General features: G+C 41.8%; 1 protein-coding gene across 1 annotated transcript; it reads right to left on the bottom strand.

The window, feature by feature from the left end:
* Positions 1-573: 573 nt before the first annotated feature.
* On the bottom strand, positions 574-24,454 carry LOC141107300 (carbonic anhydrase 12-like). The gene is made up of 8 exons (XM_073597991.1): positions 24,403-24,454; positions 22,428-22,457; positions 17,496-17,660; positions 12,104-12,255; positions 8,450-8,542; positions 7,263-7,326; positions 2,890-3,044; positions 574-693 (listed from the first exon to the last, which is right to left on the bottom strand). Exons 1-8 carry the CDS (start codon positions 24,452-24,454, stop codon positions 574-576), a joined length of 831 nt encoding a protein of 276 aa, XP_073454092.1.
* Positions 24,455-25,863: the final 1,409 nt, after the last annotated feature.

The following is a 25,863-nucleotide window of genomic DNA, read 5'->3' as shown; positions in this document are numbered from 1 at the left end:
GGAAACCAATATATCCCTTCTACTGTCCATAACTAGAAGGGCTCATTTACACTTGTGGTTGGGTAGCACAAAAACAAACAATGGAGCTGCATTTTTAACACCCATCTTAAGCTGCAATGACAGACATACGGGGGGGGGGGGGAGGATGCTTTGCTTCAATGAATATTCGCTTTTGTCACACTGATTCTCCTCCCAGCCAATCAGGAAGCAGGTCTTGAGACCCGTTTCCTGATTGGCCAAAAGAAGAAGTGATCCTATTGGCCTAGGAGGGAAGAGACGCACGGCCGCTGTGAGGGGACGCAGGAGAAACCGCCGCCCATCGCCCGGAGGGAAGCGCTGCCCGCGCCATTGATGGGGTAAGTGCCCGATGGTCTAAAAGCCACTATTTAGCTCATACATGGGTAATTTAAGAAAAGGTCAGTTGTGGACAGGTTCTGATGTGGTAAATTTAATGTTGGAAACACACTATAGAAAGAAATCAAAGCTTATTCATGCAGCAAGGGAGATTTATTTAGGTAAAAAGGAATCCATAATAATAAAGCTTCTTGTACATGAATCCAATCCAGCTCCCCGCTAATATCTGTACACACTTCTTCCATTATATGGCTGGACTGGTCTAAAGTTGTCCTCCATTTTCTTGGCTAGTATTTCATCAACCGTAGTAGAGTAAAGTGAACTGGTAATTGCGGCATACTGTGGGAATAAAGAATAAAGTGCCAGGTATGAATCTTTAATACATTTTTAAATAGATTTGTTATTTTTATTTTTTTCACAAGGGTGAACCCTATGCAAACGTAGCAGCTGCCCCTTACACTGCTGTAGAAGCAATACACCATAAGGAGTCAAAAAGCACTAGGTTATAATATTTAACTTTCTTGACATGTCCCATCGGAGTGGATACATCTTTCCCCATCATCGTTTGACACTAATTTTTACACCAGTATTCGATTTTCTACAGTCTCTGTTTCTTATAGTGGTTCTCACCCATTTTCAAACAAGATTTACCCATGTTCAAACAGAATTTTCCCAACATCTGTTCTTCAATGGAAACAAGCTTTACTGTACTAATAACGATATTTATCACTCAAGAAATGTAGATGATGTTCTTAATTTTGCTCAACATTCACCCATTTTCCATCTTGCACAATATTCAAAACTATTGTCTAGTTTGAAGTGGGGAATGTATATTTTAAAGTATTTCTTTTCTTTCAAGCTGTGGATTTTTTAGGTTATGGAAAGTGATGAACACTTGTTTTTTAAACAGGTTCAGCTACATGTTTTTTGTTTTTTTTTTTACTGAAAAAAAAAATGATTAAAAAACACAGCTTGGCCCCTCCCTGTTATGCCACGTACACACGAGCGGAAATTCCGCCAGCAAAAGTCCAATGAGAGCTTTTGGTCGGAAAATGTGACCGTGTGTATGCTCTGTCGGATTTTTGCTGGCGGAATTCCAGCCAGCAAAAGATTGAGAGCATGTTCTCAATTTTTCGGTTGGAAATTTCGATCATCTGTACCAATTCCGACACGCAAAATTCTTACGCATGCTCGGAAACAATTCGACGCATGCTCGGAAGCATTGAACTTAATTTTCGCAGCTCGTCGTAGTGTTGTACATTATCACGTTCTTGACAGTTGAAAGTGCAGAGAACTTTTGTGTGACCGTGTGTATGCAAGCCAAGCTTGAGCAGAATTCCGTCAGAAAAACCATCCAAGATTTTTGCGCTCGTGTGTACGCGGCATAATAACCACACTCCGGCATACTGGCTGGTATCCCTTTAGCATAGGAGTGGCCAGTGTGCAGTGTGATAACAGTCCACATGCATTGAGAGGGGGAATGTAAATGCACAGTGCTTATTATATCATTTCAAATTTATTACATGCATTTATATAGAGTCTTTTTATTAAAATAAACTACATGCCGGGCGCTGGACGCATGGATTTCAATGGGTTCTTTTTTTTTTTTAAGCACATGATTAGGCTCTAATTGACTTCAAAAAAGGGTGGGCTTGGGGCGCCCCGAGCCCACCCACTTGTTATTGTCTTCCTGATTCTCCTCCCGGCCAATCAAGAAGCAGTTCCTGAGACCTGATTGGCCAGGGAGTCTTAGGACTCCCGGCCAATTGGGTCTCAGTCAGGACCCACTTCCTGGTCGGGCTGGAGGAGAAGGGATGGCCCGGAGCGAGGAGCTGCAGCCGGGATCCACGCCACTCCTGTCCGTCTCCCACGTGGAAGGGAGGGAATCACCGCATTCCCATCCGTCTCCCGCAGGGGGGGGGGAGAGGGTGGAATTGCCACATTACCCTGTCCGTCTCCCGCATGGGGGGGGGGATCGCTGCATTCATTGGTTTGTCGCCAACCCCCCCCCCCAAATATTGATCACCAGAGGCCACTGGTTCTCATTAAAGTGCTTTTAAAGCCAATACATTTTTACCTTAACACATTCTCCCTGCATTAAGATAAAAAATGTCCCAGCATTCGTATCGCCCCCCTTAGCCCCCTAAATACTTCCCTGAGAGTCATCAAGCATCTTACTATGGTGGCGTATGAAAAAGAGGAAGAGCCTGGGCTGCCAGCGAGGGATTCCAGAAGAGGAGGTTCAGGGCTGCTCTGTGCAATAGAATGCACAGAGCAGGTAAGTATGACTTGTTTGTTCTTTTAAAATTATTGTAAAGGCATAAGCATTAATTTTTTTAAAGATGATAAATGCGATGTTAGGGAAAATTGATATATGAATGTAATTAAATGTGGAAAAATGTGGGTGGCAAACGTTAGCCAATGGACGATTTACCACTCATTAAGTATTCCTTTTTAGTATTATCCTTTTTATGTCAGCATGCAAAATGTGGGTGTATCCTTTGGAGCACTGCATGGTTTTGTTGGTTAGGTTACCTGTACATGGTCTAGCTGTTGAATTTGTGCTATGATATGCCAGGTCACAATTTCAGAGCAAGGTGGAGTTGTGAGAGATCCTTGGTATGTGTAATACCCAGATGATTGGTAAGGCAGAATTTTGCGGAGGTTAAAGTTAATTGATGTTGACTGTCCTGGAAAATAAATATAAAAACATTAGATAAATAAACAGTATTACACAGAACACTCTTTAAAATTAAAATAGTGCAGACCAGGACTGCTTTTATACTTTTTTCTCTTGTCTTCCCCTCATTTTTTTTTAGATATTGGATATTTCCAGTTGCTCCATTTTACTGCAACAACATAAAACATCAGCGCCCCGCAACCACATGCAGTGCACAGTGAGGTACGTGATCCAGCACAGGAGAGCCACTTTGCCGCCGTATAAAGGTGTAATGCGGACAGTGTTTGAATGGTGTTAACCCAAGACCAAAAATATAATATATTGCAGCTTATCAATCATTAAAAGGAGAAGTCCAGCCTGAGCTTTTTAAAACAGATTGCACTCCTGTGACCCGTTTTCAGCAGAGAGCGGTCTGAAGTCCGCTCTCCGCTGACATCACTGCCATCAGTTGACGCACCGCGTCATCCCGACTTCCGAAGTCTGGATCCGCCAGCTGCCTTGACTGATGGCAGTCTCAGTGAGCCGCTGAGATAGCCGCTCCCCGCCCCTCCATAGCTCAGCACTCCAATGAGCGTGGAGAAGCAGAGCAGGAGAGATGCTGACTGACAGTCAGCAGCTCTCTGCTCGGGGAGGAGTGAGAACTGAGCCATCGGTGATGTTCGGTGGCTCGGTTCTCAGTGCAGAGATGCCGGGGGACAGCTGCAGCATTCGTCTGATGCTCCATCCACCGAGGTTAGTAGGATTAGCAGAAAAAAAACCCCCATACTTCTCATTTCGGATTGTACACACTATAAGAAAATCGGGCAAGAATTTTTGTCCAAAGAACTTTCGTAAGATTATAGTGTGTACACAACTTTCGACAGCAGATTCAGACTTCTTGTACGAAAATTCCCGACAGGGACAAACTCTCATACGGGAACAGAACGAACGATTTTCGTACGATTTTTCATACGAGAAAAATCTGAAACGAAAGACTGCGCGGGAGACGTATGGGAATGCGGCGACTCCCTCCCCTCCGCGCGCGAGACGGACAGGAGTGGCGTGTATCCCGGCTGCAGCTCCTCGCTCCGGGGCCATCCCTTCCTCCAGCCCGAACAGGAAATGGGTCCTGACTGAGATCCAATTGGTCAGGAGTCTTAAGACTGAAACAATAAACAACAACATGTCTCGTATGAGAATTTTCATACGAGTTACGATTTTCTGTGAAACAACGAGGAAAATTGGACGCTCGTTCGCCCGATTTTTCTTATGCCCCGTACACACGGTCGGATTTTCCAACGGAGAATGTGTGATAGGACCTTGTTGTCGGAAATTCCGACCGTGTGTAGGCTCCATCACACATTTTCCATCGGATTTTCCGACACACAAAGTTTTGAGAGCAGGATATAAAATTTTGCGACAAAAAAATCGTTGTCGGAAATTCCGATCGTGTGTGCACAAATCCGACAGACAAAGTGCCACGCATGCTCAGAATAAATAAAGAGATGAAAGCTATTGGCCACTGCCCCGTTTATAGTCCCGACGTACGTGTTTTACGTCACTGCGCTCAGAATGATCGGATTTTCCGACAACTTTGTGTGACCGTGTGTATGCAAGACAAGTTTGAGCCAACATCCGTCGGAAAAAAACCTAGGATTTTGTTGTCGGAATGTCTGAACAAAGTCCGACCGTGTGTACGGGGCATTATAGTGTGTACCCCACATTAGATGTGGTGGCTGCATTTGTTTTCATATTTTTAAGCTTTTGTCCCTCTGTTTTCACTTGGTCAGTAACATACCTCCTGTATTAGAGTGCCCCCACTCTGGATGAAGGAGCACAGGGAGCGCCTTTGGACAGCAGGGTTGTTAATGTGGGGGTAGGGGTAGATATACTAGCAGATTAACAAGAAAACATTTCCACCATGTCCCTTTGGAAATTTTTTTCTCGAAAGCAGTATACTAACGAACAGAAAATTGAATGCTTGTTCTTAATACGGATATTTGCATCCAATTTCCTAATAATGTGTACTAGGCTTTAGAATAGATACACTAACAAATTGAAGCTGGACTCCAGCTCACAATTTATAAGCAGTTACAGCAAACAGTTTTTTTCCTTTTGGGATAAAGGTTTTACATAAATAAATAAAAGCGGACTATTGTAAGTATCTTTGTTAGTGGTAAATGGTTTGCCTCATCCCTGTAACTGCTACATCTGCAAGAGAGCTTATTCTTTTGAAAAACGAGAGACTTACTGGCTGGATCACCAGGTGAAAATAATAGTAAAGAAAGACTTATGCCGCGTACACACGGCCATACTTTACGTCAGAAAAGGTCAGACGGAATCATTCCATCGGACATTCCGATCGTGTGTGGGCTTCATCTGACTTTATCTTTCGAAAATTCTGACGGACCTAGAAATAGAACATGTTTTAAATCCTTCCGACGGAATCAATTCCTATCGGGAAAACAGTTAGTCTGTATGCTAGCTATTGACTACTGGCTATTGAACTTCCTTTTTCTAGTCCCGTCGTACGTCATCACGTTCTAAACGATCGGACTTTGGTGTGACTGTGTGTAGGCAAATCCGTTTCAGCGGAACTCCGTCGGAACTCTGTCGGAAAAAGCATCAGAGTTTATTATGAGGGACAAACCGGTGGTGTGTACGCGGCATTAAGCTACTTTCACACTGAGGCGCTTTACAGGCGCTATAGCGCTAAAAATAGCGTCTGCAAAGCGCCTGTAAAGCACCTCTCCTGTTACTCCAGTGTGAAAGCCCGAGTGCTGGCAGGATGCTAAAAAAAAGTCCTGCAAGCAGCATCTTTGAGGCGCTTTAGGAGCGGTGTATACACCGCTCCTAAAGCGCCCCTGCCCATTGAAATCAATGGGCAGCGCTGCTGAAGCCGGCGCTTTTAACCCTTTCCTGGCTGCTAGCGGGGTTGAAAAGCGCAGATAAAACGACGGTATAACGCCGCTAAAAATATCGGTGCTTTACCGCCGACGCCCCAGTGCCTCAGTGTGAAAGTGCCCTAAAAAAGAAAACAAATGCAGCCATCACATCTAAGAATTGGTCAACTGCAATGTAATAAAATGTTTGCTTTTGGATTTAATACTGCTATGTTTCTTCTTTTTCAGCTCCATATTAGGACAGCCATGTCCATGCTGTAAATCCTTCTTCAAAGGGGCTAGTTCAAGAATAGTGAATGCAGGGCTTCAATTCACCTACATCTATGCAGAAGTGAGCAGATGCTGATAGATAGACCTTGTATAGATACCAAATTACTTTTTGGTCTAAAATTGCCTACACTGCCTGAAAATTGCCCAGTTTATGGTTTGGACATGGGTGTCTTGCATTACATTGAGGGTAATTAGTCTCTTGGACTATTGGAATATAGAATATATCACACTCAATAAATCATGGCTACATCCAGAAAGCCACACCACGCCATTTACAAAACCTATTACCCACCTCTGACTGAGTATGGCGCGTCGCTATAATTCCTTTGGATCCAAGTACCCCAGTCCAACATTGTTGTTACACACTGGAGGAGGTTTAATAAAACCGGTGCACACAGAATCTGGTGCAGCTGTGCATAATAACTAATCAGCTTCCAGGTTTGAGGGTACGTTCACACTGAACGCGGGTTTGAAATTGTGCGAGTTCAGCTGAACTCGCACGATTTCAAACCCGTATTTTAGTGCGAGTTCGGGGGCAATTCGAAAGACATCTGTGCAGGTTCATGCAGAGATGTCTATTGAAATCGCCCCCCGAAGTCGCCAAAAGTAGTGCAGGAACTACTTTTGGAAATCTGTGCGGCACCACAAAGTCGGCATTGCACCGATGGGGACAGTGCCGTTGCCAGAAATAGGCTGCAATTTGGCATGTCAAATCACGCCGATGTAAATGGGGGCTTATTGTAAAAGCTTAATTGAACAAGCTGAAGTTAGAAGCTGATTGGTTAATATGCACAGCTGCACCAGATTCTGTGTGCACCGGTTTTAGTAAATCTCCCCCCTATGTAAAAGCCATGGTGGAGGTATGCAGGTAAAAGTTCAGAGCATGGGCAATATATACAGTGAGGTTAATTATCCATCACTTAAAATACCTATTGCTAAAAATAAATATAGTTCTTTTGAAAAATCCAATCAAAAATACATATCTAAGTGAAAAGATAAAACAAAGACATGATAACTGATAACTTTATACATTTTATGGTGTACCAATATAAGTTTCTAAAGAAAGAGGAGCTTACCTTTGTAGGCCACATCAGGGAGAGCATCAATTAAAGGGACGAGAGCTTCATTTGTTGCTCCAAGCTTTAATAAAAAAAAATCTTTTATGATGGTCTGAATACAAGACACCAGAAGTATGTTAGCATTCAAAATGATGGTGTGGGCAATGTACGGTGGGGCAGGGTGTAGAGCAATCATTCTTAAACAGGGTTCTGTTGTACTCTAGGGTTCCTCCAGAGGTTGCTAGTGGTTCCTTGAGCTGTGGCTAACTGACCTCCCATCTGAGGGTGCCTGAATATTTAGAGGGCCAATGCCACTTGGCAAACACAAAGGCATAACGCCATTGATCTTTTTAGCTGTCTGCTAGGGTGGCATTCTGACCACAACTGTAAGGGAGGCCTGAGTGTGGCCAGAGCGGAGACCTGGAGTGATATTTGTACTGTGCCTGGCCGGAATGGAGAATCGTCTGAGCAGCTGTAGTAAGTTGAACAGAGAGACGTTCACAGTGTTGTATATGCTAAGCTGTCTTCATGTTTTTTTTATTGTTAGTAGGATCTTAATAAAAAGCACATGGTTTTTAAACATACTTTAATACTGGAGCACTTTTTTCTATATAACCATTCCGGGGACATATGAGGCTAAGGAGATAAGGAGAAGCTCATGGGGATTCTGGTTTTACCTGATGACATCTATATGGTAAAAGTGGTTTATGCCTTACTTTAAATATGAGAGGCAATAACTTGGAGTGAGCGTTTTATCCTTCTGGAGTGGTGAAGCACGTTAGAGAGGTAGCATCTTTTGGTGGAATAACACTTTACACTTCTTAATAAGAGTGAAGAACATTTTTTTGGATTTGATCTTGTAAAAGGATACTTCTTTAATTGTGGAAGCATGTTTCAGGATTACAGAATTCACTGGTGCTTGTTTTCTTCCTAAATACATATATTCATTGCGTGCAAAATAGTGTTTATGTGAATATTTCTGGGCAAGGGGTCCATAGCTTTCCTCAGATTCATAAACGGGCCCGTGACTCAAAAAAGGGTTTAGAAAGGCTGGTGTAGAGGATGGGTTTAGAGTATGGTTTGGGGAAAGCAAAAATTCCCATCTTCGTCAGCATGAAGGATTGGAAGCATCCATCCTACAAATCTTTAAACAAAAATGTCTACCATTTCCTAACAAATGCTGCTTTAGAGATAATTCAACTTACTTCAAAAAGTACACTAACTACTGACAGGCCATCTGGGTTTTGTTTGGCTGTTGTCATATCTCCATACTTTGTATTGTAAAACACGAAATGCATCTAAAATTACAAAAAAGGTTAAAGTAACTTCACAGCAAGCAAGATTAGACATTTATTCTACATACACACCAATGTGTTAACAGTAAAATTGGATATGTGTTTTCCCATCACTTCCATTCTTATACTTAGGCTTCATGTACACGGGACGTTTCTCAACCTCTCCTGTTCGCTGGAACATCACAGCTACTAATCCACATTTAAAAACGTGTGTTTAGCAGCGTTTGCAAGCTGCGTTTAGCGGCGTTTGCGTTCAGAAGCGTTTACTCAAGATAACCTCAGGAGACCCTCCCAAATGATTAGAAAGCAATAATAAAAAAACACTTAGGTAATTCATCATACAAAATAAATTATAGTGCTCTATAATAGTCCGCACGATAGTATAGTATAGTATAGTATAGTATAGTATAGTATAGTATAGTATAGTATAGAGCACTATACTTTATTTTGTATGATGAATTACCTATGTGTTTTTTTATTATTGCAATATTAGTTTACATAAAGTTTCTTTCACTATTTATCTGTAGCACTTGCACTTTACATTAGTTGTATGTTGTATGATATATTTAATTAATCAATCAATACCTAGCGCAACATCACACATTGATTTTTATTTTATTTTTTGGGTTTTGGTTGACCCATTCGGTGTTTGCTGCAACTAGGATTCTATCTCTGTTATTCTAGGCAGCGAGGGAATACTTTTCTTTTTATTAACCCTGTGTACATGTAGTGATAAGATAACACAGAGGAGAGTTCAGGAGCAGTTGAAAAAAATGCCCAACTGCACCTAAATGTCCATTTACCAGCAGCAGTGTACATGAGGCCTTAGGGGTCTAAGTATTAAAAAAATTTGCTTTGCAAATGTCTCAACATTTTCTCAAAAGTCACAAATAAACCCTGAAAGGTTTGTAATATGTGTGAAATGTCAGTTTCTTTTTGTTGCCTTTCACAGGGAGAATATAACATTCCCTTAGGTCCCATTCACATTTCAAGTAGCAAGATAATGCGCTGCCGCTCGCAATGTTTTTTTTTTATCGATTCACAAGCGTTTCCACATGTGTTCCACCCATTCACTCCAATTGGCTGCCCTATGTACATTTGTCAAGGGAAAGAAGCTCAGGGACCAAGTCCTGAGTACTGAGACAGGTGCGATTCTTGCACGTTCTGTTACGCAACAATCACAGCAAAATGACATCGTGTTTGGGGTGCCATTAAGGATGACATTGCGTGGATTTGACATGATTTTATCGCAATTTGCCCATCATTCTGCCTGTGATTCTAAAGCGCTAATTGTGAATGGGGCCTCATTTAAGGAGGAACTGCAGTCTGCTCACATACTTTGTAATAAAAACATCTTTGCTATTCTGAAGCTTCCCTCCAACCAATTTGCATATTTTATATATACTGTGATTCTGTGTTTGCAAAATATGCTGCAGAAATCTCCCTCCACTAAGTCTGGCACACCTCCAGCTCTGCAGTTCTCATTGGCCCTCTTATGACTCATCCCCCCTCCCTTCCTGGTAAACTCTCACAAGAGCGAGATGTCATAAGCCTAGGCATTTTTCCAGACAAGAAACGGGAAGTGGGCTGTATAAAGGTATTTACTGGCAAAAAAAGAATGGTTTTACTATCCAAAGTTAATGGTTTTACTATCCAAACAAGGACAGAAGATTTAATAGTTGCAAAGATGAAAAAATGACTACAGTTCAACCTTAAGAACATTCAACCATAAGAGTTAAAGAACATTCTACCAGTAGAACAAATAGCCCAACACTACAGGCTATTTTCAATAGACATGTGAACTGCCGAAAAATTTGTTCAGTTTAATTTTAGTTTCAGTTTAGTTTGTTTTTGTTTTTTGTTATTTTCGGGTCATTCGTTATGATTGAAATTCATTATTTCGAATAAATTCTTAAAAATCCGAAATCTGACATTTCTGAACATAGGAACCAAAATGCGAAAATCCGAAAATAAATTTGACTGTTAGTGAACGAATACGGATTTATCGGAAGTTACGAATGATCTGAAATAATGAATGCCGCATCTAAACGAATGGAACGCAACAAATAATAATAAATAATGATAATAAAAAAAAATGTTGTTTATTATTATTAATATTATTATTATTAATTTGTTACGTTTCATTTGTTTAGATGCGGCATTCGTTATTTCGGATAATTCGTAACTTCCAATAAATCCATATTCGTTACATTCACTAACAGCCAAATTTGAAAGGAAATTCCAATACCTATAATTTAAAAGTTAGTAATTGTTATTATTAGTTAGTTATTATTTAGCAGTTTTCAAATTTTCAGGTTTTCGGATTTTCAAATTTACGGATTTTCGAATTTCAGATTTTCATTCTTTCGAATTTTTGGATTTTCAAATTTCGGATTTTTGAATTCTCGGAAAAATTAGTTAAAGGGGTTTCCTTAATTCAAACATTTCCGAATTAACGAATTTGTTGACTTTCATCGAAAAACGAATTTGGAACAAAACAAATTGCACAGGTCTAATTTTCAACCAAAAGAGAAAAAAAAAAAAAAAAAGATTAGGGAGACCATGCACTGTGTACAAAGTGTATGGAGATTCCTGTGTTCGCCACCAATAATGTAATGCAGTGGTTTTCAGCTTACTTGATATAGGGGGCTTCTAGTGTGGCCCTTGATATCACCAAAGGGCAAAAAATAATATTTAGTGAATATAATGGTACAACGAACTGTCAGAGCCCACAGACATGTAACATGAGATGGTCATGGACTATGAACATGCTATAAGGGTACATTTACACTAGCCACTTCATTACAATGCAGCAGCTGGTGTGTGTTGCAGTGCACAGTGACATTTCAAAAAGTTCTATCAGCCGACGTACTGTGACAGCGCTACGCTGGAAAAAAGTACCGCACACAGTACTGTTTTTCAGGGCACACCCCCGCAATACAGTGAGGTGAACTTGCCACACCAGAAACAAGTGCACTTGTTTCAGTGGGCTAAAGCCCACTTGATGACAGTGGGCTAAAGCCCGTTGTCGGGTCATGTCACAGAGCCAGTCCAGGCTCTGCAGGGATCACAACAATAATGTCGGGATCTGCCCAGATCCCTGACTGGTAGCTGGCTCAGCCTCTCAGCATGCCGCTGGGAGACTGAACCAGGCGTTTCTGCTTACTCCACAGCCTGGCGCTCCAATGAGCACTGGAGGAGCAGAGCAGAGTCAGCTCTGGAGACTGAGAACTGAGCAATCAGCGGTCTTTGATCGCTTGGCTCTTGGTCTTAGAGGCAGCGGGGGACAGATGTAGCATTGGCCTGATGCTGCATTCACCTATGTGAGTATGTATGTTTGTTTGTTTGTTTTGTGTAAAACCACACTTCTCTTTTAAGGACTATCAACCAAAAACCTTTTCTAACAACAAATCATGCACAAAATTTCATATCATATAATTTAAAATTTTTAAATCATCAATTCTAATTTAGAAAATATTTAATTTTTCTGTGCCTTTAACTCAACAGGACTTGACACTATATTAAAAAAAACCCACATAATTATTGATCAAAAAAGTCACTTACCTCCAATGGGAAACCTCGGCCATCAATCAGATGTTCTGAACCTTGATTAGCAGAATTCTCATTTCCAAAGTGAATGTGAAAAGCAGCAAGTTTGTAGGGGTTTTCAAGTCCTACCCTCGACAGATAATGCTCTGAACCCAATGATGCCTCAACTGCAGAGATACAGAACATGGGGGCACTGATCAAGTTACAAGTATTTATACTTCTCATGACAGCACATATAAAGCAATATTTTCTGAGATCAATTTCCAATTCCCCTAAATTTTGGCAGACAGTCCTTTTCGCTTCCGGAATGTTTGATTTGGTAAGTATCCACTGACAGGGCACAGTAGTTGTCCAGTATAGCCATTTTTGGACCTATTGGGTGATGGTCTCAAAATGTACCCATAGCGATTGCGATTTGAGGATTTTTTGGAGTAAATAGTGATAGGACCAATTGTAAAATCTCAGAAGATTAGGTTTTAGAGACAGGAGCCCAGCTCTGATAATTCAACAGGTCTTCAATATCTAGGTCAAAAAAAGATTGAACGTGTGTACAAGCACCTCCCTAATCATTAATTTACCCAAGCCATTAGCTCTAATACCCAACCAACCTTTAAAATAGAACTAAAAGCAAACGTTTCTTTTCATTGTGGAAAGAGTAAGGGAGGGTTAGAACCCCTGTCAGTTTTTTGCCACCTGTATTCCATTGGGGAGATTACCCTTCACCTCCTGTCCCATAGCCAAAACAGGAATTAGGAGGAAATCCCTTATAAACTTATTACCCCTTGTCACCAGGGTCACCAGAACTAGCGTCCTCATTTGAAGACTTCCTTTCAATTACTGTTCTGGGTACAACCCAAAATTTAGGATTTTTTTGCACTTTCACTTTTGATAAAACAGGACAGATAGAGAGGGTGAATCTCCCTACCAGGGACACAGGCAGCAATACAAACCTGACAGGTTCCTATTCTCTCTCCACTAAGAAAACAAGTTTTGCATTGTTATACTTTAACCACTTCCCGCCCGCAGAATGATGGCCAAAAAATGGTTCAGTTATCCTGATTGGGCATCATATGATGTGCAGCAGGTTAAGCCGCTAGCACGCGCCCGCAGGACACGCAGCGTGGCGATCGGTGGTGTGGTGTGTCAGTTTGACACATGGCATCTCTGATCTTGGTAAAGACTAGAGCCTCCGACGTAGGCTCTTTACCACGTGATCAGCTGTATGCAATCACAGCTGATCACAGTGTAAATGGGAAGAGCCATTTATTGTCTTTTCCTCTACTCGCACTGACAGGGGCATGTAGAGGACAGCCAATAGGCTGCTCTCCTGACAGGGGCGGGGTCTGGGCTAAATGATTATCAGTGCACCCCCAGGACCACTAGGTATGCACATTGATGCCCAATAGGGATGTCACTCAGTGCCCATCAGTGATGCCGGCCAGTGCCCCCTGATCAGTGTTGCCCAACAGTGCCATCTATCAGTGACACCCATCAGTGCCCGCCAGTGCTGCATATCAATGCTGCTTATCGGTGCCACCTATCAATGCATCTCATCGGTGCAGCCTCATCAGTGCCAATTAGTACTGCCTCATCAGTGCCGTCAGTGCAGCCTCATCAGTGCCCATTGTGAAGGAGAATACTTACTTATTTACAAAGTTTTGTAACAGAAACAAAGGAAAAAATATTTTCTTATTTGTAGCGCAAAAAATAAAAACGCCAGTGATGACCAAATACCACCAATAGGAAGCTCTATTTGTGGGAAAAAAATGATAAAAAATTTAATTTGGGTACAGTCTTGCATGATCGTGCAATTGTCATTCAAAATGCAACAGCGCTGAAAGCTAAAAATTGGCCTGGGCAGGAAGGGGGGAAAGTGCCCGTATTGAAATGGTTAAAATTCACTGTAAAGTGATACTAAACTCAGGTATAAAAATATATTTTAGTTACGTATGTTTTCCTAACTTAAAGAAGTACCTTCTATTGGTTTTTATGCTGTATTTATGTTGTGTCATATCTAAACCAGTCTTGAGCCCGAACAGTGGCAGCTGGTGGGAAGATTTTTGTGGGGGGGGGGGGGGGTCGGTCTGTCGAGAGCACTTACCCCATCACCAGCGACTTACCCCTGTTTGGCAGCAGCTTCCCGTTCTTCATCACCGGCAGCTTCTTGTTCTCCTGCTCTCCGCGGCGGTGCCTTCCGTTTCCTCCCTTCCTGTAATTCATGCGCCCGGTGACCCGAAAGGGGCCAGACTCATGAATAGGGGGTGGCCATGGCGGCCATGGATAGATTCATGCTATGCTATGTATGAATCTATCCTTTACCATATAGGGGGTGGCCTGGAGAGAGGGGGCGGCGTCCAGGCACCCCTAATGGACGGGCCGTCACTGCCGAAGAACTATAGCTGCAACGCCTAAGTCAGGTATCTGGGTATATTTTATAATTTTTACTACATTCCACAACCTCTTAGTGGACATATGTTTTGGATGTCTGACATGAGATGTTTAAAAACTCGGGGTATGACTATCAGGTAATAGCCTGCGTTTTAATTTAGTGTCCTACTGGCTAATGATTTTGGACACTGTAGTGTTGTTCACTTTACTTATCATTCCATATGAAGGAGGAAGCTGTTTCTGTAAAGAATTTTTTTTTGTATATTTAAAATGGAATGTTTTCTGAATAGAGGAATTATTTTGATTTTCTTTACGTGGTCTGTGAGTTACCTATGAACATAATTTGAATTATGGGTGTTCAAGGAGTTATAGTAACAGAAAGAGGGAACCTTTTGTAATTAAAAAATGGCTAAATGTTTAAATTATTCTTCATTTATAACTTATATGGTTACACAGTAGGTGAGGTTGAAAAAAGACACAAGTCCATCAAGTCCAACCTATGTGTGTGATTATGTGTCAGTATTACATTACATATCCCTGTATATTGCGGTCATTCAGGTGATTATCTAATAGTTTCTTGAAGCTATCAATGCTCCCCTCTGAGACCACCGCCTGTGGAAGGGAATTCCACATCCTTGCCGCTCTTACAGTAAAGAACCCTCTACGTAGTTTAAGGTTAAACCTCTTTTCTTCTAATTGTAATGAGTGGCCACGAGTCTTATTAAACTCTCTTCTGCGAAAAAGTTTTATCCCTATTGTGGGGTCACCAGTACAGTATTTGTAAATTGAAATCATATCCCCTCTCAAGCGTCTCTTCTCCAGAGAGAATAAGTTCAGTGCTCGCAACCTTTCCTCATAACTAAGATCCTCCAGACCTTTTATTAGCTTTGTTGCCCTTCTTTGTACTCGCTCCATTTCCAGTACATCCTTCCTGAGGACTGGTGCCCAGAACTGGACAGCATACTCCAGGTGCGGGCGGACCAGAGTCTTGTAGAGCGGGAGAATTATCGTTTTATCTCTGCAGTTGATCCCCCTTTTAATGCATGCCAATATTCTGTTTGCTTTATTAGCAGCAGCTTGGCATTGCATGCCATTGCTGAGCCTATCATCCACTAGGACCCCCAGGTCCTTTTCCATCCTAGATTCCCCCAGAGGTTCTCCCCCCAGTGTATAGATTGCATTCATATTTTTGCCACCCAAATGCATTATTTTACATTTTTCTACATTGAACCTCATTTGCCATGTAGTCGCCCACCCCATTAATTTGTTCAGGTCTTTTCAGGTCTTGGTACTACAGGCTGAGGGGAAGGATTGTCTTAGGAAAGAATAGTAGACTTTTTATTCTTTTCTTCCTGCGAATAATTGTAAAATATACGTTGTGGCCCTCATACTGAAAAGTTTGGAGACCCCTGATCTAAGCTAATGATTTTCTTAATGTACGATATGAGATTCTTGAGTGGGGACATTCCCAAAGAAAGGCCTTGTGCATATTCCACATATCAGTGAACACATTTATATGAATTAATTAAGTTAATTTTCCATGCAGTCACACTGGCAAGAGCAATATCTTGAACAAAAACTGGAGCAAGTACAACGTAACAGCATTAACACAGCCACAGCTTCAAAATTGCACCTTTAAAATTTAAATGTCACAAAGAGGTTTTTACTGTACTGCTCTAGGTTGGTCTTTAGATGCCTATGTGACTACTGAGTCTAAGAAGGCTTCTCTACACCATATGAACTTGTTCTGACAATAACTTGCAGCATTGGGTGAAACTTGGGGAAAAAGAGAAGTGCAGAGATGCATGTCAGTACACAACTGCCTGCAGAGATCAATGGACTGGTTCTGCATAGGTCAGCATTTGTTCCAAGAAGGTGGGTGTCTAGATAGTGGGTTCAGCCATAGTTCAGGGATCAACCAGCTTATGGCTGCACGTTTCACACTTTAGAAGTCGACCTCTGTAAGGACAGTGTTGGAAAATAACCTGTGTTTCTTTGAAGTTGAAGATTGCTTATACTTCTACCTGAACTTTATGCTCCTTTTGTTGGAGGGTCCTTTAAAGTTGTTAATATCTATCATTGTGTCTGGGTTTTCAAGTGCTCTACAACCTCCATGAAATGGTAAAAACTCACACACCTTATTGTATACGCCCCTAAAGCGGTACTTGCAAAAAAATGCAAGGCCCACCTATGTTGCAGCTCCCCAACCTGGCCAGGTCCGCTTAAAGTATGTTGCAGCCCCCCACTTTTCCAGGGTCCACTTATGTTGCAGACTCTCGCCCCCCCACACCCTTGCAAGGTCATCCTATGTTGCAGATCCCCCATTCCTTTTGAATTTAATAAACTCTCAGTGAAAGCATTTACAAAAAAAAAAAGAAAAAAGGCTTCCAATTTAATACATGGTGGACTTTAATTACTATAGAATTACTTGATTTGCAAAGTTTTTACTTAAAAGAGAAGCATGGGATTTTTATTTTTTTTTAATCATACTTACCTAGATGGATGCAGTATCAGACTTCATCTGTCCCCCCGCCAGCTCTAAGACTGAAAGCCGAGCGATCACACACCACTGATGCTCGGTTCTCAGAGCTCCCTGAGCAGACAGCTGGCGACTGTCAATCACCGGCTCTCTGCCCCCCCCCCTTCCGTGCTCACTGGATCGCTGGGCTGTGGAGGGGCGGCCGGCTTAGCCTCTCATCGGCTCGCTGAGAGGCTGAGCCGGGTGCTGGTCCAGGCATGTAGGCGAATCCTGACCATCTTTCCTGAGCCTCGACCTGCTTCAGCCAGCTATCTACGGGTCACGGGAGTACAGATCGATGCACGGAGTTGTACAGCCAAACAAGCTTTGACTGTACTAGAGTACGTCATCATAGAAATTTCAGAGGATCATTGACAATCAAAGTGATTTTGATAATCACAGAATGGGAGTTTTTGAAAAAAAAAAAACGCATTAATGGTGGTATTTTCCTTAAAAAAAAAAAGATTTCATAAGAAATGCAGTTTAAAATTACACACTTACCTGTGTGGCCGTTATTAGTGAGAACAGCTGAAGAAGATCCTGATACACCAGTAACTTGTAGAGGGCCCAGACTAGAATAGCTTCTGGTCTCGGATGTTATTATATTAATAGGTGACTGGGAGTTCTGTCCACATATTGGATAATGTGAGCTCCAAGTTGCAGGTTCTAATAAGTAAATTACATATATACAATCTGTTAGAAAAAAAGCTTTACCAAACCCCTGTGTGTACAAATTAAAATATAGTATTTTAACAATGCAATTTATCGTGTCTGTGAAGCTCTTTGGATTACGCCTTTTGTATCTTCTTTTTTTAAATTTTTGGTTTACTACGTATTTTGTATGTATTTCACACAGTGGAGGATCTGCAACTGTTGTCATAACCTTTGTAATCTCTTTTGTGGAAACTATTTCAATAAAAACATTGAAATCAAAATATAGGATTTTATGAATTTAGTAGATTCTTTTGCAGACCCTTAACTGCTTTTGTTCTGCAGATGTTGAGAATGAGTGCCAGGATTACAGTCGGAAACACTGCACCCCCTGGTATTCCTTTGGGTATGCATGTTTGTCACCAAAGATGAAATTTCAAGTGCTGTTAATCTATGGGTGATGCCAATGATGCCATGATACTTACAAATACATATAATTCCACTGTGCATACCTCTAGGGAGCTAATCAGCTAATTACAAAGAGGTGCAGTTGGGTATACTAAGAAGGCCTGTGTACAAACTCATGCCAGTTATATAAAAATTAAATCTGTTTGCAAGCTTAAATTGAATGGCAATACAAACCACTTATGCAGCAGCCATACATAATTTTGAAATTAAATTTGAAGTTTTTCTTTTTGTTTAATTAAAAAATAAGTATATTCACATTTTACAGCCTCTACTTTTTTTTTTTAATTTACAGAGTTCCGCAATGCCTACAGCCTCTATTGCCAGCATTATCTCTGAGCTAAGGGTTATTGTTTCTTTAGTGAATCTATTATGGTAACAAGGATTTTCCTAGTGCATCTCAGATCTGTAAATTATATATTATGGAGAATTTGTTGAAAATGCTGAATGCAGCCATTTTTAAGTGCCTTGTAAACACTCATCATGCTCCCAGCTATGTGTACACCTTTCATGATGCTGGCTGGCAAATTGGTTAATTAATTTAAATTACTGGTGTTCATTGGTTATAGAAATTGCATATTGTAATCCCCCTCAGTCCTCAGATACTGGGTGACCCACCACCAGCTGGAGAATTGCTCTGTGGAAAAATGCTAGGTCGGTAAAGAAGCGCTCTCCAGCCAGACCTCTCCACCCAACCCCAGTCCAACTTCTCGAAGCTTTAATATGACTCCTGTGACAGTGAGAGTCACTGCCACTATATAAATGGGTTTGAAAATAATACAGGACTCTCAAGGAGTTCGTTTGAGAAGCACCAGCAGTTGTTTTGTGAGCAGACAAAACTGTGTCTTAAGATTTCCCTGAATTTGGTAAATCCAGATCTGGGCTGGAAGCTTGAAGTTTCCAAAGAGTATTGGGTGGGATGTGGACTTCAGTCCTGTGTCTGGGCTTTGCTAGTTGCTCACAGCCTGTGTGAGTGCACATGTGGTCATTATTGTTATACACCAGATCTGGGCATACCTAAGGGCGATTGATGCCATTTTGAGACAGACACCTGTCAGGAGACCTTATTATTTCTGTCAGAGACTGCATTCCTGGTGAGGGGGACTTCTTCTCTGAAGGACTAGGAAGATCGGGAGGGCTACGTAGGCCTGGGAGACCAAGCATAGGTCTGGGAGGCTGGGGAAGCCAAGGTGGCTAGCAAGTCCAGGCTAGCGAGGCTGGAGGATGCCCAGAAGTCTTGGATAGAGTGAGCAAACCCAGAGGTGGCTGGAGAACCATATTTGGAGGCCAGGAGTGGGCCTGTGCATCAAGGTACTGCAATCAAGTCTGAGTGAGCCTAAGAGCCAAGTGGCATTGTATTTTTCATCAGTTGTGTTTGCTGAAAAAGAACCCCTGCATGGGAAACCTGCTGTTGTAAGAACTTTCTTTCTATTTCCTTTTAAAACAAAATGGGCTGCCATGGCTCACTATAATAACGCATCTGCCACTGAGCTAAACATCCCCCAGATCACAGTCCATATTGCTGACATAACATACATTAAATGTCATTTACACACTAGGATTTTGAGACTACCAGGGCAACCAAAAACACAAATGTGTATACCTGTAGGTACCGGATTTAAATTTAGGTGGGAAGTTTAATACTGCCCACAAAACAGCTCCCTGATTTTTTTTTTTTTTTACTTCCCTGTGTTACTAACCCAGTTTTTTACACTTCCCTGTGTTATTTCCCCAATCTTACCTCCCTATGTGCTATTACAGATTACACAGCCAAGTCCTTCTTGGCTACCCTGCAAAAAAAGTAATCCAAGCCGTCCGACTCCCCTGTTTAGGCGGTGTCCCCCCAAAACACAAGTCCACTTCCAACTACTATGTCCAAAAAATGGCCATATACATAGAGGGTAAGTATAATGGGACATCTGTGGCCTAGCTAATAATTATTTTTATGATATCAAAAAGTACAACAACATTTTTAAAAATGTTTTTGAATTTTTTCAAGACACTTGCCATACTGATGATCTAATGAGATTAAAACCCCTTAAAATATTAAGGAATAGATGTCATTTAGGTGTGACTAAGTGTGAATAAATCGCAACTATATTGCAAGTGGTCTGGATCAAATTTTGTGATTTTCTAATAAGGTGGAGGGTTGTGGAATTGTTTTTATTGCCTTCTTGGCTACCCCCTTTTTCTTTTATACTTCATTGATTCTTCTTTTAGTTTATTGAAAAGGAACTTTACCCTCCCCCATTCATTTTGTCCTTACCTGATGCTGTGTGGTACTCATCCACCCAGCAGACCCAGCGTTGTCCTGCTGAGATGCTCTCTTCTACAGCCACTGCTGGGGTCCTGCGCCACATGTTCTCCTGCGTCGCCATTGGGAGATTGCCGGCTCTTCTGGGTTCAGATGCTGCCTCCCAATGACATGCTGCTAGCCCTGCCTCCCACCCCTTCTAGTAAGTGGAATTACTGTAGTGCTACTTGTGCCTCCTGGGATATGCACATTACATATCCCAGGAGGCATTGGGGGTACTGACATCATTCTTCTAGGCAAGGAAATAGATGGAAAGTGGGCCAAAACCTATTCATTAAAAAAAAAGTAAGTAAAAGAAAAAAAAAGATAGATATTTGTGTAGCTGTGTGTGTGTTGGGATGGAGAGGAGGAAACTTTTTTCAAAGGGTGATGATCCCCTTTAATAAAATTCTTTCAGCACGGGTGACATAAACAGAAAATTATTATCAAATACTTACTGCAATTTTCCTTTCCTGGCCCATCCTCACATCAGCACACAATAGGTTAACATCTCCTCTGGAGCCCCAAAGGACCATATCTTCCTATCTAAATAAAAGACAACCCCTCCCTCAACATAGGTGTTTAATAACCTAGCCTGTGACAGGCCACTAGGGAGGGAGTCCTGTGCTGACGTGAGGATGGGCCAGGAAAGGAACATTACGGTAAGTATTTGATAACAATTTTCCATTTTCCTGGCCCACCTCACGTCAGTACACAACAGGATATACCATAGCTGAAAAAATGGGTGGGAGAAAACAAATGAAAAGAGACCTTGACAATCAAAGAAAGGCTGCTAAAGCCAAAAGAATTGAGCTCTCTTGTCCCAAACTTGCTGACTTCACATTTAGTTTGTAAGCTTGAATGAAGGCCACACAAGACCTTGAAGTTAGCCATCTTTCTATATCTTCCAAGCAATCCTGGCATAACTGCCCCAAGGGCTGCCACCCCTCTAGTCAAATAAGCATGCAATTGTTCCAGAGCAGAAAGGCCTACTCCCTGCATACCAATCTAATCACCCTGGTAACCCAACAGTGGATGACTCTTGAGGACCTGATGGCTAAATGAAAAGATTGTTCACTTTGCTCTTTTGACCAAGTACACTGTTAGTAACTTGACCATGTGTAAGGAACTGAAGTCTTCCTGCTGTGCACTCACATGTGAAAACTCAAAAGAGACTACTTCCAAGCTTTGCTGGACACTGGATATCACTTTAAAAATTGAACTTTGGAGATAGACATAGTTGGCAGGCAATGTAGGTTACTACTGTATTGTCATACCCCTTGAAGAAGATCCTGAAAGGCTTGCAATGCTAGAAAAGGCTTCCTTCCATTCATGATGATTGGGGAATCTGCATTCCACCATGCTCCAATGGCCTTGCACCTGATTCTCCAGATTGTGGACTCCCTAGCCCCAGAGACTGGCATCTGGCTTTGGAATCATCCTATCTCCTGGGCTGATAGGCATGCCCCGAAGAAGCACAGTGGCGATGTCCAAAATTCTAGTTCTTGCTGAATTTGTATAGGCACAAAGATTTTCTGATCCATAGACAGCCCAGCTCATAGACTAAAGAAGGCACATTGAAACACCCTCATGTGCCACCTAGCCCAAGGTATCACCACTGCCAGCAAGATCTTCAAAAGATTCCTGGGGCTGTGCCAATTCTGTAAAAGGCAGACATCTGATCTGGAAGTGAGCCAAAAAAGAAGAACGATTATCTTGGGGGAGGAGTTGTCTTTTATTTAGCTAGGAAGAAGTAGTCCTGTGGGGCTCCAGAGGAGGTGTTAACCCATTGTGCTGACATGAGATGGACCAGGAAGTGCTCATACTCAGTTCCATTGAGCCACAATGTTGACCGACCATCGACAGTTTAAACCCAATTAATATGTCACCACTGTATCATTCTTTAACTCTACAATCTATTACTTCATTCCAAATGAGGCATTTGCTTTTAAAATTTCTTGTGGTAAATAAATAATTTATTTATTAGAGACAAACAATTATTTATTAGAAACAAACATACTTACCGCATAGAAGGTCTTCGTAGCACCAGTCTTCTAAAATACAGAATCAAATGCAAGAGCATTCAAAACATGAATAGTTAAATATCATCACCGGTAGAATGTAGGGATTGTTTATTTTTTTGCTGGACACTTTGTACAAAACATAGGTTATCAAATCTAATAAACTGACACATTTTAATTAATTTACTAAAAGCAAATAGGCTGTTCGCTTTGCAAATGGAACTGCACTTTGCAAGGGAAATTTCCCCAGAGCTTGGTGAATGTGGTGAAATTTTACTTTGCAAATAATACTCAATGAGGTGCAATGGGAAAAAAATTGCATTTTTGCTTGCATATGATTGAATGAAGAAAGTCAGCAGAGCTTCACCTCATTTACTAAGCTCTGTGGAAAATTCACTTTGCAAGGGAAGTTTCCCCTGGAATGGCAACAGCCCATTTGCATTTGTTTAGCCATCAGAATTTAAATATCCCATTTAGTGCATGAGATTTTTGGAACAATGATCTTACTAATACTACAGGTACTGTGATATGTATTGCTGCTTACTTTTCTCTGAAATGTAGGGTTAAGCTGGCCATAGATGGATCGAAATTTGGCCATTCAGCAGCCACCAGCTGAATTTTATACCATCTATGGCCATTCCCGCTCGATAGAAGTTGATATAACCATCGACTTCTATCTAGCAGGACTGTTGGAAAATGTTTATTTGATAAGCTGTTGCAGCACTGATTTGTGTATTCTGACAGTGGGGACTCCTTCACAATAGCACAGAAGGGAGGATTCCTCCATTCACTTGTGGCTGATCGGAAAAAAAAACATCATCTCTGGCCAGTCTTAGTATAATGGGTTAAGCCAGGCATGTACTGGCCATTGGGACTACAGGGAGTTTCCCGGTGGGCCGATGGCTCAGTGGGCCGATTTCAGTGACAGTGGACCGCTGCCTCCCTCCAGTCCTCTGTCCCCCCCACAGTGCTCACCTCCTCTCCCTGGCTAGTTATGCAGCGCACCTGAATACAGACATGATGCTCAGGAGTCAACACTTAGAAGCTCATCATACGATCTGGAAGGAGGGCGGCCTCACTTTCCTGCCTAATCTTGTTCCATTGGGGGGGGGGGGCGCCAAACTGATTCTTTGCCCCAGGTGAAATAATGTCTAGCTTCCCCACTGGTAGTGCCTATAAGAGAAATAATGTAGAACGGCTAATAGCTAGTGGGGGGGGGGGGGGCTTGGGTGGCAAACTGGCATGGGAGAGACCTGTCAAAGTGGGCCAGTCTGGGTGAAGTCCAGGGCCAAATTTTTGTCCCAGTCCAGCCCTGGGTTAAGCTTAGGTGAAGGGGTTGAGATGAGATGAAAGATTTGGTTTACAAGCTAAAGCAATCCCAAGAGGCCACCCTTGTTGCCATTGCCAATCCCATTCTGACAATGCTAATTTTCTGGCTAGTATACTGACCAACTGGGTTCAGTAAGCTTTGACTCACTGACATGGAACAAGTATACAAATCTAATGTCAGAGGTAAAGTGCAAGAAAACCCTAACTATAACTATTCTTAAAAAGGTTTCCTCCCCCCTCCTACCTAACCTGTATAAAAAAAGATGTGGGTACTTACCTATCTTAATCCACTCCCGTCTGGTCACGTGAACCTGCAGTTCTGGCTCAGGGAATGCTCGAAAAAAGCTTTGCATTCCAGAAGCAGTAATGTCACCCATAGGCTCCCATGGCCCAGCTGTTGTTGGCGCTCCCTCCTCTTCCCTTCAGCAGCCAACACAGGAATGCTGGAGCTGTGGGATCATGTGATTGGACCAGAGCAGATTAAAGATAGGTAAGTACAGACATCTTTTTTTAAAATAAGGGGTCACTTGTGTTCCTTTACCACCAAGCGGCTTAGAAAATCAGCTATAAACAGGAATTTTAGTCATCCATCCTACCTGGTAAAAAATTGCCTTTTTAACCAACATTAAAAACACCCAAGGTGTTCTACCTGAAGCCTGGCAGCAAAGAGCAAGGGAAAAAATGCAGATCAGGATGAGCATCTTCACAGTCTTCCACACACTGGGAAAAAAGAATAGTAATATAAATAATAGCTTTGAATATATGATTTAGGATTTGTTCAATTGTGAGCTAAGAACACACAGGGCTCATAGTAAAATGTTTGCTTCAATGCCATTGTCACATTTGTGGAGCAACAGAAGAAAATTGGCTCTGCAGTGCCAATAGAGATGAATAGACAACTGAAAGCTGTCACATGATGTAAAGTCTACCTTAGGGGCCTGCCAGTATTTGCCCGTTCTGCGTGGACATCTTCAAACTGTTTAGTTACAGATGAGTTGGACCAAAAAAGTTTTACCAATTCTGACTGAACTAGCGAATTTGGATCTGTGGTTTTATATTCTTGGGTTCTAAGTAAAGACCTGTTGGAGGCCCATGTGAAGGTTTTTTTCAAACACCAGTTGAGAGCATTTTTGCCTAATAGAAAACCTGGATACCATTTTAAGAAGAGCTGTGAAACTAAAAAAAATTAGTTCAAATTTTGATCTAGTTACCTTTTTGGAGAACAAATAATATGTAATGCAGGACAGAAAACTGTCAAAAATGTTGCATCTTTGCCTGCTCCCTCCAGTAGTAGAGGGACTCCTTCACACTTGACACAACAGCTTATGTAAAATACCAGAGGTGACACTCTTTAGAGTCCAACACATATATTCTTTTTTCTCTAAGGCAGCCCAATAAAAGTCCAAAAATGGCTAGGGCTGGCCACAGACTGTTGGAATCTCGGAAGGTTCAGCAGGAACCGGCCAAGATTTGAACCATATATGGCTTGATCGATCAACTTTGGATGCAACCAGCCTGCCGTACTTTACATGCGTTTATTGCAAGCGGCTGTTATAGCCACTAGCAATAATCACTGTCTTCTCCCGGAGAAGACAGCTCCCCCCCGCCGGAGAAGATAATGGCTCGGCAGGAGGGATTCCTGCAACAAAACTGTCCATGGCTGGCCTAAGTGTTTTCAGCAGCTCAAGGATGCCCCTTTATCAGGGCCTAAATATTTAGTGGAGGTCAAACAGTAGACTCTGGTGTTTGGTATGAAGACATAAAAGATTAGGTTGCCATCTCGTATGAACTTCAGCAGCTGAATGGCTAATCACAAGAGTATTGTCACATGTGGGGACATGCCTAGGAGTGAGAAAATACCATCCATATCCTGCAGTTTCCAGCAAACACACAGGGCACAGTATGAATCAGAGAGAAACTTTGGGGTGCTATGGCATAAGGTGCCTAAAAACAATGTTTTTTGTACATAGTTTGTTATTATACATGCTCGTGGGGCAGTTACATATACTTATTACATCTAAAAATGGCTACATTTAATAGAATAACTACACATATAGTAAAAATGTAAAGGTCACATCAGTGGTAAACATTACAATAATAGCTCACAATA

The sequence above is a fragment of the Aquarana catesbeiana genome, linkage group LG09 (assembly GCF_042186555.1).
Source record: "Aquarana catesbeiana isolate 2022-GZ linkage group LG09, ASM4218655v1, whole genome shotgun sequence".
NCBI classification, from domain to species: Eukaryota; Metazoa; Chordata; class Amphibia; order Anura; family Ranidae; genus Aquarana; species Aquarana catesbeiana.
The sequence above is the reverse complement of the archived record's forward strand: the minus strand, read 5'-3'. Positions and strand labels throughout refer to the sequence as shown.

Excerpts from the sequence above, each read along its gene's own strand:
- LOC141107300 (XM_073597991.1), bottom strand. The coding sequence starts at position 24,454 with ATGCTCATCCTGATCTGCATTTTTTCCCTTGCTCTTTGCTGCCAGGCT. Across the intron at positions 22,458-24,402 it reads TCTTTGCTGCCAGGCTTCAG|AAGACTGGTGCTACGAAGAC; the intron begins GTAGAACACCTT and ends TCTGTATTTTAG. Across the intron at positions 12,256-17,495 it reads CACTAATAACGGCCACACAG|TTGAGGCATCATTGGGTTCA; the intron begins GTAAGTGTGTAA and ends GTATCTCTGCAG.